The following is a 22510-nucleotide window of genomic DNA, read 5'->3' on the forward strand; positions in this document are numbered from 1 at the left end:
GAGGGAGAAAGGAAAAGAAACATAGGGGCAAAGGACTGATATCAAAGAGGACCCTCCTTAAACATGCAGGGCTTAGTGGAAGCCACTGGAATTGGTGGTGGTCATCTCTCCAGAACAACCAAGGGCCAATGTGAGTGAGAATCCCACTCACAGGAGGAGATGGCAGCCATGATGGTATAAAGCCACTTGCTCCTTTCAGTCAGCTTGTACCTGCTCAGTACCCTCCAATATTGCAAGGGTTCTCAAAAAAAAAAAAAAAAAAAAGCCACCACAACAAACCAGGGGAGGAAAAAAAAGAAAAAAAAACAAAGTCAACATGCATTTTGTCTGGCAATAGTGCACCCTTTTGATATTTCTAATTATCATCCAACAGATGCTGAATTAATTTTGCTTTGGTTCTCCTGCTGTGCTCTTACACAAGTCAGGCTTCTAACAGAAGATTGTTTCAGACTTTGCTAACATTCACATACACATTTTATTTAAACAGGCTGTACCACAGTGCCTTGTCTTTAGGTGTGTTTCTTTCTAACATGTCACAGCTTTCAAACAAACAGTCTTTTTTATCAGCGCTCAGATCTCCCTGATGCCAGAGAACTGCTCTTGTTCTACCACTAATTTCAGTCCTTCAGGATGCACAGAATCACAACTGGAAAAAAAAGATTCAAAAAGACACAAAACTATTTTACATGGTTACAAATTTTACATGGTTATGAATTATTTTAAAGCTCCCTCTGCTGCAAACTCAAGTCACATTCAACTTTCATTCAAAGTTAAGTAACTTCGAAAACACTGAAAAGGGCAAACTCCCCTTTCCCCATCACCTAAAGAGGAATTGCACTGGCAGGAGACAGTCCTTTCTAAAGCAGCACTGGACCCCTAAAAAACACTGAATAAACTCTCCCTGCAGATGCCGTGCTGAGAGCAACAGGGCACCGACACACCGAGAAGAGAGCACCGAGAGGTGACACCATCAATGCCTGTAAATGTCTCAGAGAGGGCATCAAAGAGGATGGAGGCAGGCTCTTCTCGGCGGTGCCGTGCAACAGCACAAGAGTGAATGGGCAGAAACTGATGCACAGGAAGTTCCACCTGAACATGAGGAAGAACTTCTTTAACTGTGCGGATGCCCGCGCACTGAACGGATTCCACAAAGAGGTTGCGGAGTCTCCCTCACCGGAGATATTCAAGAACTGTCTGGACACAATCCTGTGCCATGTGTTCTGGGATGACCCTGCTGGAGCAGGAATATTGGACCAGATGACCCACTGTGGTCCCTTCCGACGTGACCCATCCAGTGGCCTCACCCCACCTCCGCCTGCCGCTGGCCCGGGGGCGGGGGCACGGAGCCGCTGAGCCGCCCCCGGCGGGGCCCCGCTCCCCGCTCCGCTCTGCCGCACGACCCCGCCAGCCCCGCGGAGCCGCCGCGCTCCCGACCCCATTCAGAGACTGAGCTGCTTATTGCCCTGATCGCATTTTGGCATCTTTTAAAGCAATCATTGCTGAATGTTCTTTTCTTCTTTGTGTCGTTAACTGCTGTGATTTAAACAAGGCGATTCAGAGACTGAGCTGCTTATTGCCCTGATCGCATTTTGGCATCTTTTAAAGCAATCAATTGCTGAATGCTCTTTTCTTCTTTGTATCGTTAATTGCTGTGATTTAAACAAGATAATACCTACCTAACACTGCTGTTAAAATTTGCTAGCTATTAGTGGGGTGCTGGGAAACTCAACCCTACCCAATGTATGACACGTCAGCAGAGGATAAGTAAATATAATCCCATCTCAACTAGTAGATCGACTCCCACTTCATGAAATGTTAAAAATCTGGAGCTTTGCTTTCTTTCGTGGAGTCATTGAAAAAGAGAGTGAAAAAGGAATTGCTTTTGAACTGCTACTTCTGGTTTCTCATGTTTTTGTGTTTGTTTTTTTTTTAATAAAAGCATAAACTGAGGCTTTAATCAAAAAATAACAGATTCTTTACTAGATTCTTTGCAAAGAGAAAATATTAGTGTAGTAAAGTTTATTAAAGACAATAATTTTGCAACTTTTTAAGTGGTTTAATGCAATTCATTTTTGCTAAGACTCACTGAATATGTGATGCTGTGACAGCTGATTTTTCATGGTAGCCAAGGATTTAGAGTGTCATTGTGGTAGGAATTCTAAGATAATGCCTCTTAATGATCCTTCTTTGTTTTAGTATCTATATTTCTGTTTTCAATTAGCTTAAAGTTCTACTAATACTATATATTTAATTTAAAAATGTTTTCAGTGTAGGAGTGTGGATGCAGTGGTCTATCTTGCATAAAACATAAATGGCTTTTTGTCCCAAAGTGTAAGAACTTCACAGAAAATTTTATATCAGCCTTGCTGACAGTGATGTTCCTCCAGAGCAAGTTGTCAGTAGCTGCATCATGCATTGTTTAATAATAACAGCTTGTCATAAAGGAAATTTTGTTCTAAATCCAAATCAGGAGAACTTGCAAGGTTAGAGAACTTAGTCTTTCTTGTCTCTTGCAATTGGTAGTTGCACTTACCTGAGGGGAAGCTTCAATTTTAATTGAAGATACTGTAGGTTGTTTAGTAGGCCAGATTGCTTCTTTTTTACAAAGAAGTAAAAGCCGTGGGTCAGGGAACCTGTTTGTTTTAGTCTTGTTTTATCTACTATTGCAATAATATACATATATTTTACAGTTATGCCTATGCAGTATGCAGGGATTGTCATCTTAATCAGTTTTATGCCAAAAAAAGTAGCTCAGTTGCTGTTGTAATGAAGAGGTCACTCATAATTTTTGTTGCTTCTCACAGTCTTCACATCCCCTCTACAATAGGGCTGTGATTCACAGGCAATCCTTGTTGGATTTGCTCTGGCAGCCAAGGCAGTGGAAGAGAGTCTGTGTACTGCAGCTCCAAGAGCAATCAACCATCAGTTTTCTCATTTTTACCACCCTATGTTATTGCAGTTCAGTGGTTTGCTATGCTGTAAATTGGTGAGTTGCCTCATCTCTTGTTTTTCACTCTTCTGAGTGAAGAACTTCAGCAGAGAATAAAGTTGGGCAGTTGAGAAAGGTAGTCTCTATTGCAAACACTTAGTCATGGAGGGATTAGGAATTAATTCTTCAAGAGGAATAGGTTTAATGGTCAGCTAAAGTTTAAATCATGGTGGGGTCAGTTTTCAATCTATAGCGGTTAACTTATAAAACAAAAGGAACAAACTGTTTTTATCTCCACAGCACCAGTGCATGATGAGGAAGCTTTATAGCATGGGGAAAGAAATACATGGGCAATGATCTGCAGAAGAGGAAAGGCTTAGTAGTAAATAGAAAAAAATGCAAACATCTGGGAATTGAATTTAATGGTTAGTGAGAAGAGCTGCTGCAAACAAGACTTCCTATAAAGAAGGAAAAAGGGTGTAAAGCTGTGATTCTTCAGCAGTTTTTCATCTGGAATGCTTGGGCCTATATTGATTGTTGTTCATGGGTTGACTTGCCACTGGAGTTATTTCCCCTTTGTATTGTTTTCTGTCTCCTCCTCCCTCTAATCCAAATTCTAAAGGAATATAAGTGGTACTGGTGTTTTTGCTGCTAAAGCTGTCGCATTTTTCAGCCCACTGGCTATCATAAAAATGTTTTTATTCATGTTACTTTAGGTGCTGCCTTTCATCTATCGTGCCATTGGTTCAAAGCATCTTCCTGCCAGTAACATCAGTTTTGTTCATCTTGATTCCCATCCAGACCTTCTCATTCCTGTGAATATGCCTGCAGACACTGTATTTGACAAAGAAGCTCTTTTTAGGTAAGTCCTGGGTACTGCATCAGAGTAGACTTTAAGTCTACTTCTTGCTGCCTTTGATTCACAGTGAATATTGCTATGACTGCCTAGGAAGGATGAACAAAAGAGGTATCCTAAGTCAGATTCGAGTTGCATCTTCTGTCATTTCACTTTTGCTGAAACTTTATTTTTTAATGGCAAAAGTTACCTTGCATATCAAGCAATTTAAGATGTGTGAGTTTGCTTTGTGTATTGGATCAGTAGTGTATGATGGTATTATCCTAAGTGGTTCCTCTGGGTAACAGGAAAGCACTCTGCATGGATTCTTTGTCTGAAAAGCTGTAATTATAAAACACTCTTTCTCTCTTCACACTGAAAAACTGACTTTGAGGTGGAAAAGCAGATCCTTTGTTGGCATGCTGAATATGTGAAGTAGAGCAAGATGTTCCTATTACAATCGTAAATACCACTGTTTTCCCCCACCATCTAAAGTAGGTAGGTATGTAATAAGCCACTATGATCTTTACTATTGTCTTCCTCTTCCTGTTTTAAAATAAATACTGTTTGCTTCAGTATTATTGCTTCAGTATTATTATTGTGATTTACAGCAATTACAAGCTGATGCATTTGGTGTACTTGAATCACCTTAGCCAGAGTCAATATTTCATTCTCTTTGTTGGATGAGAGGTTTTGTGGACTCTATTGCAAAATCATTGAATGCTTTGGGTTAGAAGGAACCTTAAAAATCATCTAGTTCCACTCCCCTTCCATGGGTAGGGTCACTTTCCACTAGACCAGGTTGCTCAGGTCCCCATCCCACCTGGCCTTGAACACTTCTGGCCATGGGTCACCTACAATTGCAGTGTCTCACCACACTCACAGTGAAGAATTTTTTCTTGATATGCAATCTAAAAACACATTCTTTCACTTTAAATCCTTGTGCTGTTGCTGCATGCTGTTGTATAAAGTCCCTCTCCAGCTTTCTTGTAGTCCCTTTTGAGGTACTGGAAGGTACTATGAAGTATCTGTGCAGCTTTCAGGATGAACAACCCCAACTCTCTCAACCTGTCCTCATAGGAAAGGTGTTGAAGCCCTCTGATCATCTTGGTGGCCTTCTCTGGACCTGCTTGAACAGGTTATGTGGGGGGCCCAGAGCTGGATGCAGCATTCCAGGTGTGAGGTTTCACAAGAGCAGAAGAGCAGAGCAGAATCCCTTCCTGTGACCTGCTCATCTTGCTTCTTTTGCTGCAGCCCAGGATACAGTTGGCGTCATACACCTAAAAAAATAGGGTCTTGATAATGAGGAAAGATGCTAATCCTGTGGATGTGGATTGACTCACTTTAATTACTGGGATGACATTTAAAATACACTTGGAGCAGTTCACAATAAAACACTCTCATGAGGCCAGCTTGAAGTTATTTGCAGCAATATTGATGATGTTCCTTGCACTTTCCTCTGTCTGATGTATCAAGAGAAAAAGGGCGTAGAATCGCAGAATCAGTAAGGTTGAAAAGGCCTCTAAGATTATCAACTCCAGCCATTAACCTAACACTGCCAGGTCCACCACTAAGGAGTTTATAATCAAAGTGCTATGCTAAGAGTGAAGGTGATTCCACTCTATGTCCAAACTGTTTTATATCTACTACAGACATTCTTGGTTTGTCTTATGAATAAAGATGTCCCTCTTTTTCTTTCTTTGTTGATGTTAACCTTACATGGAGTACTAGTTTTAGATGATTTGCATGGGGGACTTCAAGATGTGGAAGATATTTGTGGTGTTCTTGACCATTTTTATTTATAGGGAAAGTAACATTGCTGTCTTCTGTCTTTCTCTACTGATTACAGTGAATTAAGTATTGAAAACTGGATTATGCCTGCTGTTTATGCTGGCCATATTTCTCAAGTAGTGTGGCTTCACCCTCGCTGGGCTCAGCAGATCTCAGAAGGGAAACACAGTTTTCTTGTTGGGAAAGATGTATCAACAACAACGATCAGGTAAATTGTCTGCTGACATATACTGGTAATATAAAAGTCATCTCTATAGCTTTTCATTGGAGTTTTTTTGTTTCCTTAAACAAAACAAATAAATAAAAATAAAAAGAAACATTTAATTTGTATTTATAATTTCCTTAGAACCTAATGCAGTTACACTTGTGTCAATTTGGTCTTCGGTCTAACTAGTGAAATTGTTACTTGGTATCAGCCATGACTGTTTTTCTAGTGTGAGATGGGGTTTTTTGTTTGTTTGGAGTTTTTTTTCTGTTTTTTGAAGTTAATTTAGTTAAGTACTTAAAACAGGCACTCAGGTAGTGAATTCTCCATCATTTGATAAAGGACAATTCACCTGAGCAACCTCATCTGTCTTTGAAGTCAGTTCTGCTTTAATCAGACGATCGACTATAGAGACTTCCAGTTGTCTCTTTGAATCTTAATTATTCTGTGATTCAAGTTCGAATCAGAGCCCCTCATCATTCTGCAGAATGCAGTCCATGATAATCTTACATTCATCATATTCATAGTGTTGTGATTTTGGGCAGCTTTAGGGGATACATGCAAATCATGTCTCTTGTGGGCATAGCAAAATAAATATTTTGAAGCAAGTTTAACAGAAAACAGCAGAGAAATGCTTTGTTTTGCCACCTTAAAGATCTACAATTCTGAATCTGAAGCCTAAAGACAGCCTAAATGATTTTTTTAAAAAAGCTAGTGCTTTCTGTTACATTTAATCATTTAGCCAATATATAGGAATAATTCATTATGATCAAATAGTTCTCTCACTGTGGCCTTAGCAGGCATGAAAACAACATTTCAGACTTCCTTTTGAAGAAAGTCAGGTACATTTTCTTCAGGTTCTAGGCTTACCAAAGCCATGACGGAAGAAAGAGAGTCCTCATAAATACAAATGTCCTAAAAATTTTGATGACGGGATTCATAGGCAATAGATACACCCTCATCATGAGTGGCCACTAATGTACTATGAGCTCTTGGTGAACCCTGCAGAATTTCTGGGAAGATGTGCTGTGATTGCCTAGTCAACAAGATGGGGTTGTGATCCAGCCCCTGATCTTGACAAACTGAGGGTAATCTATCCACAAGACACTGGGGAACTGAGCTTCAAATTTCTTCTGCTTAGGAAATGATTTGTCTTTGTGGTTGATTGATGGTGATTTGAATACCCTGTATTCAAATGAGGCCTTACCACAAGCAAGCCAAAGTTCACACTTCCTAATCTTATTTGTAATTTGGGTTTATGATGCTTGAGGCTTAATGTACTGCCATACAGGTTGAAAATTCTGTTCTTTAAATTTTCACTGTAAGCAGAAGTTTTATTGTTGCTTTTGGTTGGTTGGTTGTTTTGTGGGGTTTTTTAAGGTGGATTCAGTTGATAGTTAGCTATTTATCCTTTAGTTATCATGTTTATTACTTAGGGAATGTGTTGGGGGTAAAAAAATGTTGAATTCTACTTATGAATTCATAATATTGTACTTTCACTAAGTCAATATTTATGCATTTCAGGGCACTTTGCATACCCAACTATCATAATTTTCCCAGAAAATTATAAAACCAAGACAAAATATCCATAGGTTTGCAGTCTTATGTGCCATAGTATTGATAATATCTTGTCAATACTGGATGTTGTCTTTAAAATGCAATTCAATTTCAAATTAATCTTAGTAGCATATAATGCATTATCTTTTACTTATCTGTTAAAACCTTGGGCTATCATAATAAATATAGAGGGAAATTTAATATATTCCACAATAAAGAAGTAGAAAAAACTTCAGTATAATTTAAACCTGAGGATTAAAATAAATAATTTTGTCTACACAGTTTTATTGCTTTCATTAGCCATCAAACACCTATTCATTCTTCTCTAGATCCCTAAAGTATAAAATGCTTTTTCCTAAGCTCTTTGCCAAGATGTGTATTAACTGGGAGTTACTGTCAATTGTAGGGTTTCAGGCACAGATAATTACTTCTTAAGTGATGGTCTTTATGTTCCTGCTGATCAGCTAGAAAACCAGAAGCCTTTAAATTTGCATGTCATTCTCATCAATCCTACTGAATCATCAAACAGCCGTGAAGGAAATGGAGAAGCAGCATCTGCTAAAAGACTGAAGCTTAATACAGATGACACGGCATGTGCCACTTCTGCCTCTTCAGGGGCTCCTAATGACTTTGATCCCATCATCCCGAGTGTGAAGAAAAAGGAAATACAAAATACAGATGCCCTAAATGGGGCAGAAGCTTTGGCAGAGGGCTCAGCTTCAAGCTGTCTTAAAAACAGTGAATGCCCAATAAGGGACATTGCTAAAGATGTCTGCCAAGTACTGCAGAAAGGGGATGCATATGTTTTGGACATCGACTTAGATTTTTTTTCAGTTAAAAATCCATTTAAAGAAATGTACACACCGGTAAGTATGGAAATTGAGTAGCCTCGTACCACTCACAAGAGAGTCCCAGCCTTAATATTTATGTCTATGGAGAAACTCTCATCTAAGCTAAATTAGCAGATTAGCTGATCATGGTTAATGATTCATGGTAATATTTTAAAGAGGTATTTACATTTTAAAGAAATATTTCTAAGGGAGTGTATGTGGTAAAAAATTTCAACCACCAAATAGGGGGAGTTTCTTACACTTGGTATCAATATTGAGTGTATGTTGAAACTCAGGGGTATACTCAACTTCTGCTGGTTGCTTGGGACAAAATGTTATGGTTGGGTTTCCAGAGGTTACTTTCCAAATACCTGCAGCAAGATTCATCAGGGGAGATGAGAGCCTTTATCATTTTTTACCCGCTATAACCTGTGCTTAGAAAGCATTTACTCCTTACCATTACATGATGGTATCAGGAGACTGCCTTTCAAAAGGCACAGTAGTGTTGATTATCCAAAGAGTGGTAGCTTGTCCTGATGAGAGGCTGTTATGCTCATTATTGTCTGCCATGCTAGAGCAGGGAAATGATCTTCTTTTGAAGGCTTTGAGGATTGGGTTTCTTATTTGAAGAGTCATTTTCTTCCTCTTTTTTTTCTTTTTTAAAGACAGAATATGAGCTTTTGCAAGAGTTGTACAATTTCAAGAAGCCACATAAAAATGCAACAGAGGTATGATGCTTCCTTGTGGAACATATGAAGGAATGATTCTTTTTATTTACCCAATGAAAATGAGTTACGACAGCAGGAAGGAACCTATCAAAGGTGCTTAATGAAGTGGTCTCACATTAAGCTATGCAGCCGAATGCTAATGAGCAGCATCTTGGAATTCTTTTTGTATTAAATGTTTTGATTAAATATGTGAACTGCATAAATGTTTAGTATGAGTGTGAAAAATTGCTTCTGTAAACAAAATGGTAATTGGCGTGGAAGGAATGAAAAGTCCTAGTAAGTCACCAGCGAACTTGTTCTTTTTATGGTTTAACTGGGCTTAGGTTTGGTGGGGTGTTTCTTCTTTGGTTTTTTGGTGGCTGGTTGTTTTTTCTTTTTTTTTTTTAATTCCTCCCTCCAGTCTTTCCCATTCCTTCCCTTGCTGCTCTTTCTTGATAGTCAGAGCTGTGATGAGTGTGTAATTGGTATTTTGCCTTTTTGTTCAGATGTGGAAAGGATGGTATTATCCTGTACTTGAAGTACTGCAAGAAAGTACTGTAATGTACTTTTCATTTTATGTGCTTCTAAAACATGGAAATACAGGCTTTCATAATCTCATCTGAACACTAATACAGAGAGATTCAACACATTTAATTATCACAAATAAATGAAACCTAATTAATATATGTGTATAGAGAAATAAAGATATGTTGAATATTGGCAGATTGATTTTTATATTTCTTAGTTAATCAGGAATAAAAACAGGTACGTACTTAAAAGGTGGCTTTTTAAATTTGTGATGGGAAAACCAGAACAAAGTGAGATGATTTATTCTGAAGGTGTAACAGTTTTTGCAGGCATTTGCTGTGATCCTCTTGAAAAGATGTGCTGTAGGAATGAATCGGTTGTTTCTGATTCCCTACTTCCAGTAGATCAATCATTACAGAAATTAAATCATAGGATAAGTCATGATGTTCTTACCTCTTTTTTTTTCCTAACATACTTTTGTCTATGCTTATTTAAAGGAAGACTTGCTGGATTGTGTTGAAAACCGTGTTCATCAGCTGGAAGATCTGGAAGCAGCATTTGCGGATTTGTGTGACAGTGATGATGAAGAAACCCTACAGAAATGGGCTGCATATCCTGGGTAGGAGTTTTCTGAGAGGCCTAAATTGCAAATAGAGGTTTGAGAACTGATTAGTCCAGCATTTTGATAACAGAAAAGGATAGGATCTGTGCAAGTACACACTTTTTCCTTTAGTTGTAGAGGAAAAAGAGACAAAAAAAAAAAAAAAAAGAAAGTCAACTTACTGTCTTCTGCACTACTCTTTAAGTTTTGGAAGCTTAGTCTTGTACAGCTTCATGCAAGTTTTGTTGTCTGTGGATGGAGGCGTATTTGGTGACTAAAACCTTAGTCATTAATGTGTAGCACAGCTCTCAAAAAAGGCAACAAACCAAGGAGGACGTGGAGAAGCAGTTCTTTGGTGCTTCCAAAGGTTCTGCTTTCTTTGGAGAAACGGAAGTTAATGGAACTGTACCTGCGCAACAGTCTCCACTAGACTGAATTGCGTCACTCTGCTTTTGTGCTAGATGTTTTCACATGAAAAGTTTTCAGATGAAAAGAGACAGGGAAAGTCTGAGCTTTTCCTTGATAGGAAAATCACTCACTTTCCACATCAAATGCAGTAATTACTGTATGACCTCTGTAACACTGACAAGAAGTATTTCCTGTAAAGTTCATATGACTTTTGAGCTGCAACAGCTTCTCTGCAGATATAGCCTAAAAGAAGCACAAGGAAGATTTGCCAGAGGCAGGTATAAATATAGGGACTTTATAAGAAACCTGGTGAAACAGTACAATAATACTGATAATTTCCATTTTTGCAGGTGCAAGATGACAGAGGAACAAATTTCCTTTTCAAATCCTAGGCCATGATTTCTATGCCCCTCTTTTTTCCTCACATTTTTTTCCTAGCCATTTAAGGTATATAAATGCTTCCAACTGTTTGTAACAAATTTTGGTTTTGTTTTAACTCCAGAATGAAGTCACTTGTTCAACTAGTTCACAGTTTGAAAACCAGGATGGAAAGCCCAGACTATGAAATGGTAGGTGAAAAAAAACAAAAAGCAGACATGTCAAAAGCATGGCTTCAACAGAGAGGGAGAGAGTCATACTTCCTTTCAGACTTGCTCCTTGATTCAGGACTTCATGTGTTTTTGGTAGTTTTCCTCAGGTTTTATGTCTTATTACTTAAACCAGCTTTTCCTTTCAAAGCTGCTAAAATTCTAGTCTGCTTGTCTGTCTATATTTAGGCAACTTTAGTATGATATCCCAGGACTGTGATGTCTTGGGCTGCATCCTATGAATGGAGGCTAAATTTCACCAGTCTTTTGATCTCCTTTGCAGAACTTAAAATAAGGTACCTATTTATAACATATCAGAGCTATATCATCTTTCAAGGGCTGCAGCATACTCTGAATTCATAAGAAGAGGTACAGTGTACTGGAGATAACAATCCATACAACCTCCAGCATATTACTTGTTTAAAGAGCAAGCTGGGGGGAAAACCACCCTGTCTAAAGAGGTACAAGTTACCTGACAGGCTAGGCATGGTATCCTAAAGACTTTCTACATGCATAAGCTATATTTATAATTCATCAGCAGAAATTAAATCTCTCTTTAATTTACCCACAGGTCCATCAAGCTGGTCTGACCTGTGATTATGTGGAGCTTCCTCACCATGTTAGCACTGAAGACGAGATCCAAGGCCTCATACAATCCATTAAAGTTCTACTGACAGATCTGCCCAAGCCCACACTGGTGACAGTTGCTCGGTAAGACTGCGCAGATACTTTCACTTAAAAATGTCCAGACTATGTTTATGAAGCTGTATGATCCTGTGAATATAGCACTTGTTCTGTTAAAGCTCTAGCTCTGTTAAAGTAGAAGCTTTACGGTGCTTCAGCACAGGTTATATAAAGGCTGTGATGAGGCCTTGTGTATGTTGGGATTGATAGCTGTCACTGGAGCTTGTACATCTCTACCTGTGTTACTTGAGCTAATTAGAGCATAGGTGGCTTGGGCTGAAATCCCACCTTCCTTACTCTCTTGCTCTAGGGTTTATTGTACTACAGATAGGATTTCTTTTTTTCAGTGAAACTTTTGCTGGAACAGGTTTTCATCTAGTAGACTGAAAGGCATTCATATTCTTTAAAGCTCTAGTAAAACTTTATTATGGAGTAAAAGTTAGGCTTCCAGGACTGTAAGGATTTTACTTAGAGGCCAGGAACCTGGGAGACCCAAAGAACTGGCCTGAAAAAATCTACTTTGAAGACCACAGTGTGGCTCTTGACAAATTACTGCAATTTAATCAGTCAGAAATACTAACTGTGCTCTTAAAGAGCCAGCAGCAATAGCAGAAGCTGATATGAAACTGGTTTTGGCAGCAAGAACTAGTATGGCTAATGCCTGCAATTAAAGAAGAGTCTATTCCCTGGGCCAAATTCTGGGTTATTATCCACTGCTGTGGAGAAACCAGAATCGTCTCTGTAGATCTTAACAGATAAAAAGTTCAGGAAGTCAGTTTTTACTACTATCTGTTTGAAGTTCATTAATAGATACTGTAAAAAATGCTGTATGCCAGGTATTGTGAAGATATTTTTCAAGTTTTCCTACCTACTTTACCAGTAGCGTTTCAATTTTTCAATCTAAATTTTCCATGTGTCCTTTAAGTAGATAGTTTGCTTGAACTTTGACTGGCAGTGTGTTCTGTGCCAGATTCAGGAAGAGAGTAGAACAGGAAAGATTAGATCCTGTTCCTGAGATGCTGCAGACTTTCTATTAAACTTAACATGTAGTGATAATAAGTACAGCACTAGGCTTCAAAGACATAGTGCCTTTCCCTGCTTTGCTGGGCGGCAAAACTTGCTGCAGTTTGAAATATTCTCATGCTTCCTTTTTTTTTTTTTTTTTTTTTCTTTTCTTTTTTTTTTTAACAGCTCAAGTTTGGATGACTACTGCCCTTCAGAGCAGGTTGACATCATTCAAGAGAAGGTTCTCAATTTACTACGTTCTGTGTACGGCTCTCTGGATGTGCACTTAGATTACTCAAACACTTTATCTTCTTCGTGATCTTTCTTCATGTGTTGCTGTCTAATGCAGAGGATTAATTTAAATTGTTCGTTAGCTGTGATTGCAAGGGGAAGACTGCTGTTATTTCAGCAGGTGGCAGTAGAACCCAAGCTGACCCAGCTTGGGTTTGAGTTGCATTGCTTTCTCCACATCGGCTGCATCTGAACTGTTACCTGTTTGGCTTTGTTCACATTAGTGCTGTAATTCTTATTTTTACCATCTTGTTTCTTAAAATTGGTGCAAGAGAAACGACTTTTTGTCTGTAAATTGAGGGATTTTGTCCCATTTCTTTGTGTCTGTAAAAAAAAAATTAAAATATGTAATTTCTTAAAATGGTTTTCTATTATGTATGTTTTTTTGTAATTTGGTAACAGATTTGCTCCTGAGTTGCATTATGTCTTTTAAAAACTGGTTTTAAAGATGCCCTTAAAATTTTTAAGGGCATTGTTGGCCTATGTAGTGATCTTTCCCATCTCTTGTGCTGAGATGACCCTCTCATTTCTCTAGAGCAGCTCTTTGCTTCTGCCCCATCCACAGAATATCATTTATGTTTATTTTCTGTCTCACTAATGTCTTATTTTGCCTTAGAGTATTTTATTGGTGGCTTAGATAATATCCCTAATGTACAGACATTGGGCTCGGTATTTTCACTTTTACATTATTTTGAGGATAAAAAGTGTGTGTGCATATGTATGCTTTTATGTTTTAAATCCTGTAAGGAATTGATGGCTTCTTCAGAAACAAAGATTTTACTTCACTGAAGTCATCAGCAAAACATTCTGTACCAGGTTTTCACTCATTTTTGGTATTGCTATTTAGGAAATAACAGTTTTAGAAATACTTAATTTAGAAGTCAATAGAGTTATAGAGAATACTGGCACTTCAGAGGAAAAAACCCCACAGGATTTATTGGGAATGAAACTGAAACAGGAAAGAAAATGCTACCTAGAATATTGTCTTTTATTATGAATAAATTTTGCTTGTAATTTCTTCTGAAATGATGGAGTTCATTAGCTAACTTTACTCTTTTCTTTAGAGAGACTGTGCACTTTTAGAGTTTCTTACTACTGCTGTTGATATAAATGAATATATTATAGGTTGTAAGTATATCATTCCTTTAAAATATTTGTTCTAGTAGAATAAATTCCATGACCATGGATCCGTTTTGTTTGTGGTTTTGTGACATGCCTGTCACAAGGAGCCAAGGAGCCTTGGAGCCAATATCCTTAATACTTCATAAATTATAAACAGCCATACATCACATGCAGCAATGAAGTGCAGTCAGATTATGTGCTGCCTCTGTAAAGACTGGGTGTTTTTTAAAGTTAAAAATCCTTCATGGTTGGCTTTTCATAAGGTTGTAGAAAACAAAAAACCCATGTGGGGCATGGTTGAGCCCCTCCTGGGTGGGCCGGGGAGAACCAGTTTTCCTTGGGGAAAGCCTGGGCAAGGGAGGGCAAAATGCTTCCTGGCAGGGCTGCAGGATCCAAGTTGGGGAAACTTTTAGTATGGGCCAAATCCAACAGTGCCTGCATCTCTGCCTGGGTGCTGCTCTGGGGTGCCTTGTTCGGAGAGGTAACAAAATTAAACTTACCTCTTTGCCTTTTATCTGTGGTCTTCTGGTTGTTTCTGTGCCCTGCCTATGCTGGTTCATGCACACGTGTTCACCATGGTTTTGCAGAATCAAAATAACATCCTGAATTGTCTATTTGTTTTCCAAGTTAATTAAGAAATCTTCCTTTTAAGCATAGTTTTTGTTTATGAATGTCAAATTGTTATCATCTGAAATCTCTGACTAACACAGGCTGTGTATATGCCAGAAAATGCCGGTCTCGCATAATAACAAAGACATTCATTTCTACATTAAGGACATTTGAAAGGTTGTTTTTTACTTTGGTGAAAAGTAACCAAGCCATGCCAGAAACAGGTGTCTGTTATTTCTCACTTTTGCCCTATATGGCATCTTTATTAACCAGATGCACAAATCCTCCATTCTCTGTGTCTGCCTCATTTTCCTCTCAGCTTATTTCAGTATGTATTATGCAGAACCAGACAGTGAAATTGCAATGCTTAACTCCTCTAATCAGCACTGCAAGGATTGGACATGAAGGCCCATTAGAAATAAACCCACCTGAAGATATTAGCATAGCAGAACTGTATAAGTCAGCAGCTTCATATTGTCTCCTGTGTCTAGATGCCTCTGCCTGCTCTGCTGCCCCCTTTGGCAGCACGGAGGAGTAAGGATGCCCACTGGAGGGCATTTGCAGATATTCCTCAGTAGTAGAGATAGTTCTGTTGTAATTGTGGCTCAGCTTCCAAGATGCACCATCAACCTGAGCAACCACACACACATTTTGTGCAGAATGAAGTAGGACCTTAAACCAGATAAGCTGAGCAGCCTCTGCTTTCCCTGTGCATCATCAGCTCTGTACCTCAGCCACATTGTGGATTCCCAGCTTGTCACTGTAGAACAAAATTAGCTTTTCCAAGAAGAATGAACTGGGGATGAGTCAGATGGTGGAGGTTACTGTGTTCTCTGTTACCATTTCTTCCCCTCCTTGAGGCTCCTGTCTCAGTGTCTGTGGCAGCTCTGTCCCTTCCTGTCTGTTGGTAATGATGCTGTGAGTCAGTCACCCTGGACTTGGTCAGAGCTGGACTGTGGGGGCTGAGGAGTCAACTCCATAAATATCTTCTTTCTGCTGCTACTGAGGAAGAAGAAGATAATTCTCCATCAAGATCAGTCTTGGGGAAGAGACCCTTCCCTGGAAGTATCTAAAAGATCTGCATATGTGGCACCTAGGGCTATGGTTTAGTGGTGAATTTGGCAGTGCTATGTTAATGATTTGACTCAATGATCTTAGAGGTATTTTCCAATCTAAAAAGTTCTATAACTTTTTCTAGGAGACCCATAATATGGGTCCTTTTCAAGGAACATCCAAGGAATAGCACTGGGAGGTCCCCTCCTGTCCTGTTTGATGGCTCCTGTTGTCCCCATCAGTGCTATAAACCCTTTGTAAGTCCCAGCCACTCTCAGGAGGAAGGATGAAAGACATTCATTTTCTGCCTTCAGCTTTCAATGTCTCTTGCAAGAGGAAACGCTCTGTCATAACAGCAGAGGTGCAGCTCCCACCCCACAGTGTAGATAGTCAGGGATGCAGTAAACCCAGTCCCAGCTCCTGCTTTGGCACAAATTCCCGCACTCATCAGGTTCAGCCACAGACCAGTCCTGGGAGAGAGGCAGTGTGGCTTAGGTCTACAGTGACCTCAAGGAGAATCATATCAGCCTCCCAAAGCTATTTTTATTCCTTACCTGCCTTTGAGGCTGTGGACCACTGTCTGCCCTGCTTCTCTGTCACAAGCACAGCTCCGGAAGGTGCTGGGTCCCTTCACTGGTGCTCACGTCCCTGCAGACTTAAAGTGACTCCCCCCTCTCTCAGATAAGGGAGCTCTCATCTGCAAAGGAAAGCTTTACTCACCATAGTCCCAAGAATTCAAGACATGGCTCTAGTCTAAATTTTTTTCTGGTTTTGTGCAGTGGTCGAGTATTATTTTTACAGTTTTATTGCAATTTCCTTTGAGCTTAAATAATTTCAAACAGGGATATTTACCCTCACAAGGAAGGAGCCATCTCACTGGAGAGAGAAAAATCATTCCAGCCTTCCCTTGCTAAATGCTAGCTATGTATTTTCAGCAGCTTCCATGAATGTCCTGATGGTTTTGCATATCTTCTACCACAGGGGATTGCACTGTCTGCTGGGCTGCATTCTTAGGGATTTCACGCCTTTAGCAGAATTGTTAGCATACCATTTTACTCAAGTTCTTGCCAAAACAAATAAATACTAATTTGTGTTTGTCTTTCACTCCTTTACAGAATGAGGTCCATTGCAAACTTAGGGTTACCTCTCCCAAAACAAGTCTAAAATATGTCCATCTCTTGCCTGCCCTGGGCAATACTAAATCTTATATTTATTTAATGTATGGTGTCAACATTGTACAGTCAATAAATAACTGCCAGCAGAGTTACTAATACGGAGCTGAATATTGTACTGAATATCACTGTACTACATTATTTTCTAGTGTTTATGTGCTTTGTACTCTGCTTGCTACCCAGCATCTCTTCCAGCCTTTCTTGTAATTGCTTCTAAACATATTTTGGACAGCACAAATTTAATAAGACTCCAAGGTGTACAAAAGACTTCTGGAACACTGTGCCCTGCACCAGGTGGTCCTTCCCGGCTGCTTGATTTTGCTCAGCTCTGAATACTAATGGCCAAGCTAACTCAAATCCCTGACTTTAATGTATCAAAACCTGCCTTGGGACTTTCTTATTTTTTACTTCAACTTTATTTATTTTCTCACTCTAAGTACAAGTCACCAGCTACCCAATTCCTACTAATACCGAATGTCTGACATAATTTGTGTAATTCCAATTGCCCAGATTCAGATGCCCCTTGTTGCAGTAAGACCACTAGCTTCTCTGAGTTACTCCCTACCTTAGCTCTAGGCCAGTCATTAAAATGAGGCTTGGCTGATCCTCCTCAGTAAATCCTGATTTTTTTTTTAAGTGGCATTTTAGAAATGTCTGTAACTAAAGTCAGAATATGGATGCATTTTGTTTCCATACCTCTAGGTGCTATTTTATTTCAATTAATATGGCACTGCTCAAAGCTAGCTCATAAAAGTTCCTTAGAAGCAAAAATCAAAAGCTGATGCATTAGTGACTTGCATTTCCCAGATAATCCAAAAGTGTCAGTGAATGTGACAATATCATGTCAGACAGAAATACTTCACTGACAAGACTTTTAGTTTCCTTGTTTATAAGTTGCAGAAATAGAAATACATTTGTGAAATACATTTGTAAAGTGCATATAGTACTCTGGTTTTTATAGGAAATTTGATAAAATTAAATCTGCAGATTAAAAGTTCTGCCTTTGATGAGGTTATGGATGCTGCTTCTTTTCTAACAAGTCACTCCATGTATGATTAGACAGTGCAGGAATATAGAAGTAGCTCCCTTTTCTCCCTGTTTCTCAGATTTCAAGGAGGCTAGCAATTCTAGCAATAAAACTCTCTTCCCTCCCAGCTATTAATTCTTTTTTTTTTTTTCCCAGCTACTCATTCTGGATTTTTTTCTCATCTACTTCCTTATCTTGGTTCTCTCCTTTTTTCCTTCTAAGCCTTTAATTCTTTTGATATTTTCTCTCTCTAGACAGCAGAACAATACTAAACTTTAAAAACACATAAGGCACAAAACACCTCTGCACCCTGAGTGCCATAGTGTTAAACATTCTACTTTAGCCACTTCTAATGCCAGTCTTACATATCATTCTTTAAATCGTAACCTTGTGCACAATGCAGAGCAGGTGACACTAAATCATCAAACAAGAAGTCTTACTAAGAAACTATTTATACAGCCATGCTGCTTAAGCCTGTTGCCAAAATATCCTCCTAATTAGGCCCAACAGCTGAAAAGAAGGACCATTCAATGAACAAAATACCTGGGACTGCCCTTATGGAGAATAAACACTTCTGAAGCACAGAATGCTATTGGGGATGTATTCCCACTAGTATGTTTATTTTTGCTTCTGCCTGTGATTCATCAGCTTTCTGAGGAAATCCTGATAAATGCCTGGCACAGCTCAATAAATGTTTGAAAAGTGACTGGAAACAGAAGAGAGTCTGCTTACTTAAAGATTTTTTAGGAGAGAATTCCAAATATAAATGTGATCTATAATCCCTTTCTTTTGTGTCTTTCATCTTTTCCCAACCTGCCAAAGATACTTTCTTAAATTTCCATTTCTCCCTTTTGTAGTTTGTGGTCTTATTTTTGGTGCCTAATTTTATAATTAATAATTGGTAATTATTGTTTAGGTAAGTAGAAAAGTTCACCTCTTCTTTGATTCACTGGTGATAAGGAAACGTTGGCATTTTTATCTGTAATTTTATTAATCTGTAAAAAATTTTCATACTGGGTTGGTCAACATTGCTTATGTTTTTAATGTATTTGCTTCAATGTAGAGTCTAATTTTTTGTATGATTAAGGAAATGCATGAATATAAGCATTTTCATCTGAAAAAATTAATACATTAATTGAAATAAGATCAGAATGTTAAAACTTGCATAATTCAGAAGAAAAATACATTAAAAACAAAAAAATCCTAACAGTAGCTAAGAACAAGAGTATGCCTGGGACAGCTGACCTGAAATGGCCAAAGGGCTATTCCATAACACAGAATGTAATGCCTAGGATATAAACAGGAGGAGTTACACAGAAAAGAGTCTCATTGATGCTCAGGGACAGGCTGAGTATCAACAAGCAGGTGCTGAGAAATTGGATTGCATATAATTTGTTTCCATTTGGTTTTAACTCTCTCTCTTCCTCTCCTTTAGTATTATTGTTGTTGTCATGATCATCATCATTATTATTATTATTATCATTATATTTTCCTTAGTTATAATTATTAAACTGTTTTTATGCCAAAACAGGATTTAAATTTTTTTTTTTCTAGATTCTCCTTCCCATCCTGTAATGGGCAAGTGGCAGCACTTTTTATACCTAGGCATACAAAGAAAACTATCATTGTATTGTATGGTATATTACTAATCAATTAAGACAAATATGCAATTTAACTTGTGAACATGGGGTAGGTATGACAAATATGTCATCAATGTCTTTAGATATTTGCCCATAGAAAGCATTTTAAACAGTTATCAACAGCTTATTGGTCTCTGGTCCTAGAAGAACCTGTAGCTAAATTCCATAACTGGATGCTGTACAATGCAATTCCTGATGAGTTCATCAGTGTGCACCTGCAACTGTAGTCACAATCTGTAATGACACAGTGCACTGCAGTGCATCTTTTATTAAGACTAATTTTAAACATACATCAATCTTCATCAACCTATACTTCATTGAACCTTCACAATCACAGTGAGTGTTCCACTTAGAAAAGGAGAAAAGGAAGAGGGGAATATAATTCAATTATTTGTCATGTTTGTTGCTGCAAAATTTTTCTGTCTGTGATTCTTCATGTATTTGTGATTTAGCAGTGAAAACACAGGATCTAGTAAGTTGTTTATGAACAATGACGACTAAGTACCTTTGACATTATTTCAAATTTGTTTATGCTCTCAGAGTTCTCCCCATGGCCAGTAGGACCAATGCTGTGGCTATGCTTTGATGGTGCAATTTTGATTTTCAGAATTGTGTATTTCCTGAGGCTGGAATAAGATTAGATGCAATCAGTCTGCTGGTAAAGGTCAAGTTGTATATATGTTTCTTTTTAAACAATGATAACTATAGGGAGTGAAAACATATTTGTTTTCTTTAGATGACAAGAATGTAAAATGAAACACAAAAGAAAAACAATGTGTTGTTTGTATTTGGCACATTGGGAAAACTGATTTTCCAGTGACAAAGCATAAGACTGAGAAGAAATTTCTGGACAAAACAATATTCTATGTTTTCCCAGGAGCAAGAATTCTATATGGTCATACACACAAGTCGCACTGGTATTTGATGGGGCAGAAAAATAATCCCAGCTTTAGTCTGGAAGCTTTAATTACATCATAAACTGAGGAAGATTTCAGGACAACAAAGGCTGTTGGTGGTGATTCTCCAGTGCTGGAAGGAAAAGACCATGACAGACCTACTTACCTGCCCTGTGTAATAGACCATCATGTGAAAGGATGTGAATTAACAGTTTAAACCCTGTTCATCCATAGATGGAAGACCAAGAGAAACAATTTGGTCTGTAGCAGAGCTAGAGAAGTTCTCAAAAATGTGTAGCTTTCTAAAGAAATGAGACATCTATCACCACCATATGGTGGGACTGACTGTGACTATTGTTCTCCATCTCCTCTTCCCCCAGATGAGTGCTGGCTGGCTCTCTTGATCTTCTTCCAGTAAATTCTGGGGTGGATTAGCAGAGGTGAAAGGGAAATTAATTTATCAGCAAACCAGAGGTTTTTGGAACCAAAGACAGCTCCAGAACATCTGCAGCAGGAAAACACAGTTAAGGTCAAGATCAGCAGCAACACGTGCAATGGACACAGCTGTTCTCTGAAACACAAGTTGCCCAAGATAAGATATTTCCACGCAGCGCTGAGCCTGTGAGAAACACATGCTTTGATTACACTTATCTGTGAATATATTTTTCCCTAGGTTTGGAGGTTTTCCTAATAATTAGATAGAGAGATGATAGGAAAAAATGTGGGCTCTTACACAGAGTTTTCCAGGTAGTCTGAAATTGATGAGTTTCACATTGCTGGAGATTGAGAATAAATTGTCTGACAGTCTGAGGAGAATTTTGGGCATCTTAACAGCAGCAGCAGCAAAGGCAAAACCATCTGAATCAGCCCTTTACTGAAGACAAGTTATTTTCTATGGGTTAAATGAAGGTCACAATCTGCATGATCCTTTTGCAAATTGAGCCATTTTTTTTGCTTTAGAAGACTACTTTATTGGCAAATAAAACAGCTGCTAAAGGTTGTCTCACCAATTTGCCTTGCAAAGTGAAACCTGGGACTTCAAGATATTTAAAAGGGCTGGACATTACCTTCTACAAAATAAGTAATCAGTAATATGTATGTACAGCAAATTTCATTTCCACTAGTTTTTAATTGCACACTGAGACACAAAACGTGGGAAGAGATCACAAAAAAAAACCTACATTTTTTTTATTCTCCTGGAGTATTGTGTGCTAATTTATGTCAGGCTTTCCTTTTTCAACCATCTGGAAGCTTCTTCATCTGTAAATAAAATTACTTTCTTTGGTCTTATGTGATCTTATACCTCTTTGCTGACTTGAGAAAATGAAAGGCTCTTCAATGGGTAGCTTAATGCTTCATTTACTTTTGCTTGCAGTGCTCAGTGTGCCACTTAGCGATGTCTAGGTACCAAGTGATTGCAGTCATTAAAGCACCTGCTGTAAGGGCAACAGCTGCTTCACCCAGGGGGTATAAATATTTTTCTTTCCATTTCCCCAGCTCAGTGTAACTAGTTATAGCTCTCTTTTTAGTTTTTTTTTTACACTTCATTAAATGTGTATATAGTTTAACATTTCTCTGATAAAAAGGAAATAGCATATTAAGAATGGTGACGGAAATTTCAAAGGACATGCCCCAAGCTCTGCTTCTGCTGGGTAAATCATATAATTGAGGGTCCAGGGAGTTCAGTGGGTGAATTGGGAGTTACATGAGACAGAAGTAGTTTTTAGTGGCTGTAGCAAGTGGTAGATGTTGAAGAGGACATGTCACACAGTGAGAAGGCAAAAGCAGAAGAGGGTGAAGAAGCTGTGGGTGGGTCTCAGGAGCTGCTTGAAAGTCAGCCGCCTCTCTGGTTGAGTGCAGAGAGGAGCAGAAAAGACCCTGACACTGTGCAACACTGCCTAGGTGTCCCCTACCAGGAAAAGTTCAAGGTCAGATTGGATGTGGCTCTGAGCAACCTGAACAAGTTGGAGGTGTCCTGGTCTTTCCAAGATGTTGAACTAGAAGGCTTTTAAAGGCTCTTCCTAGCCCAAAGT

At 38.6% G+C, this 22510-nt stretch overlaps 2 protein-coding genes across 2 annotated transcripts in view; one reads left to right on the forward strand and one right to left on the reverse strand.

Annotated features, from left to right (window-relative positions):
- Window positions 1-1211, reverse strand: part of DROSHA (drosha ribonuclease III) — a 75202-nt gene extending 73991 nt beyond the window's left edge. The window contains exon 1 of the mRNA XM_041475936.1: window positions 1175-1211. The gene's annotated coding sequence lies outside the window, so the exon portion shown is untranslated. The remainder of the gene's footprint in view (window positions 1-1174) is intronic.
- On the forward strand, window positions 64-14557 carry CUNH5orf22 (chromosome unknown C5orf22 homolog). Its single transcript, XM_041475882.1, has 10 exons — window positions 64-130; window positions 908-1053; window positions 3646-3791; window positions 5614-5763; window positions 7724-8183; window positions 8813-8875; window positions 9880-10001; window positions 10894-10960; window positions 11550-11689; window positions 12854-14557. The coding sequence occupies exons 1-10, from the start codon at window positions 64-66 to the stop codon at window positions 12984-12986; spliced, it is 1494 nt and encodes a 497-aa protein (XP_041331816.1). The 3' UTR covers window positions 12987-14557.
- Window positions 14558-22510: the final 7953 nt, after the last annotated feature.

Source organism: Pyrgilauda ruficollis, unplaced genomic scaffold, assembly GCF_017590135.1.
Source record: "Pyrgilauda ruficollis isolate IOZ18807 unplaced genomic scaffold, ASM1759013v1 scaffold37, whole genome shotgun sequence".
NCBI classification, from domain to species: Eukaryota; Metazoa; Chordata; class Aves; order Passeriformes; family Passeridae; genus Pyrgilauda; species Pyrgilauda ruficollis.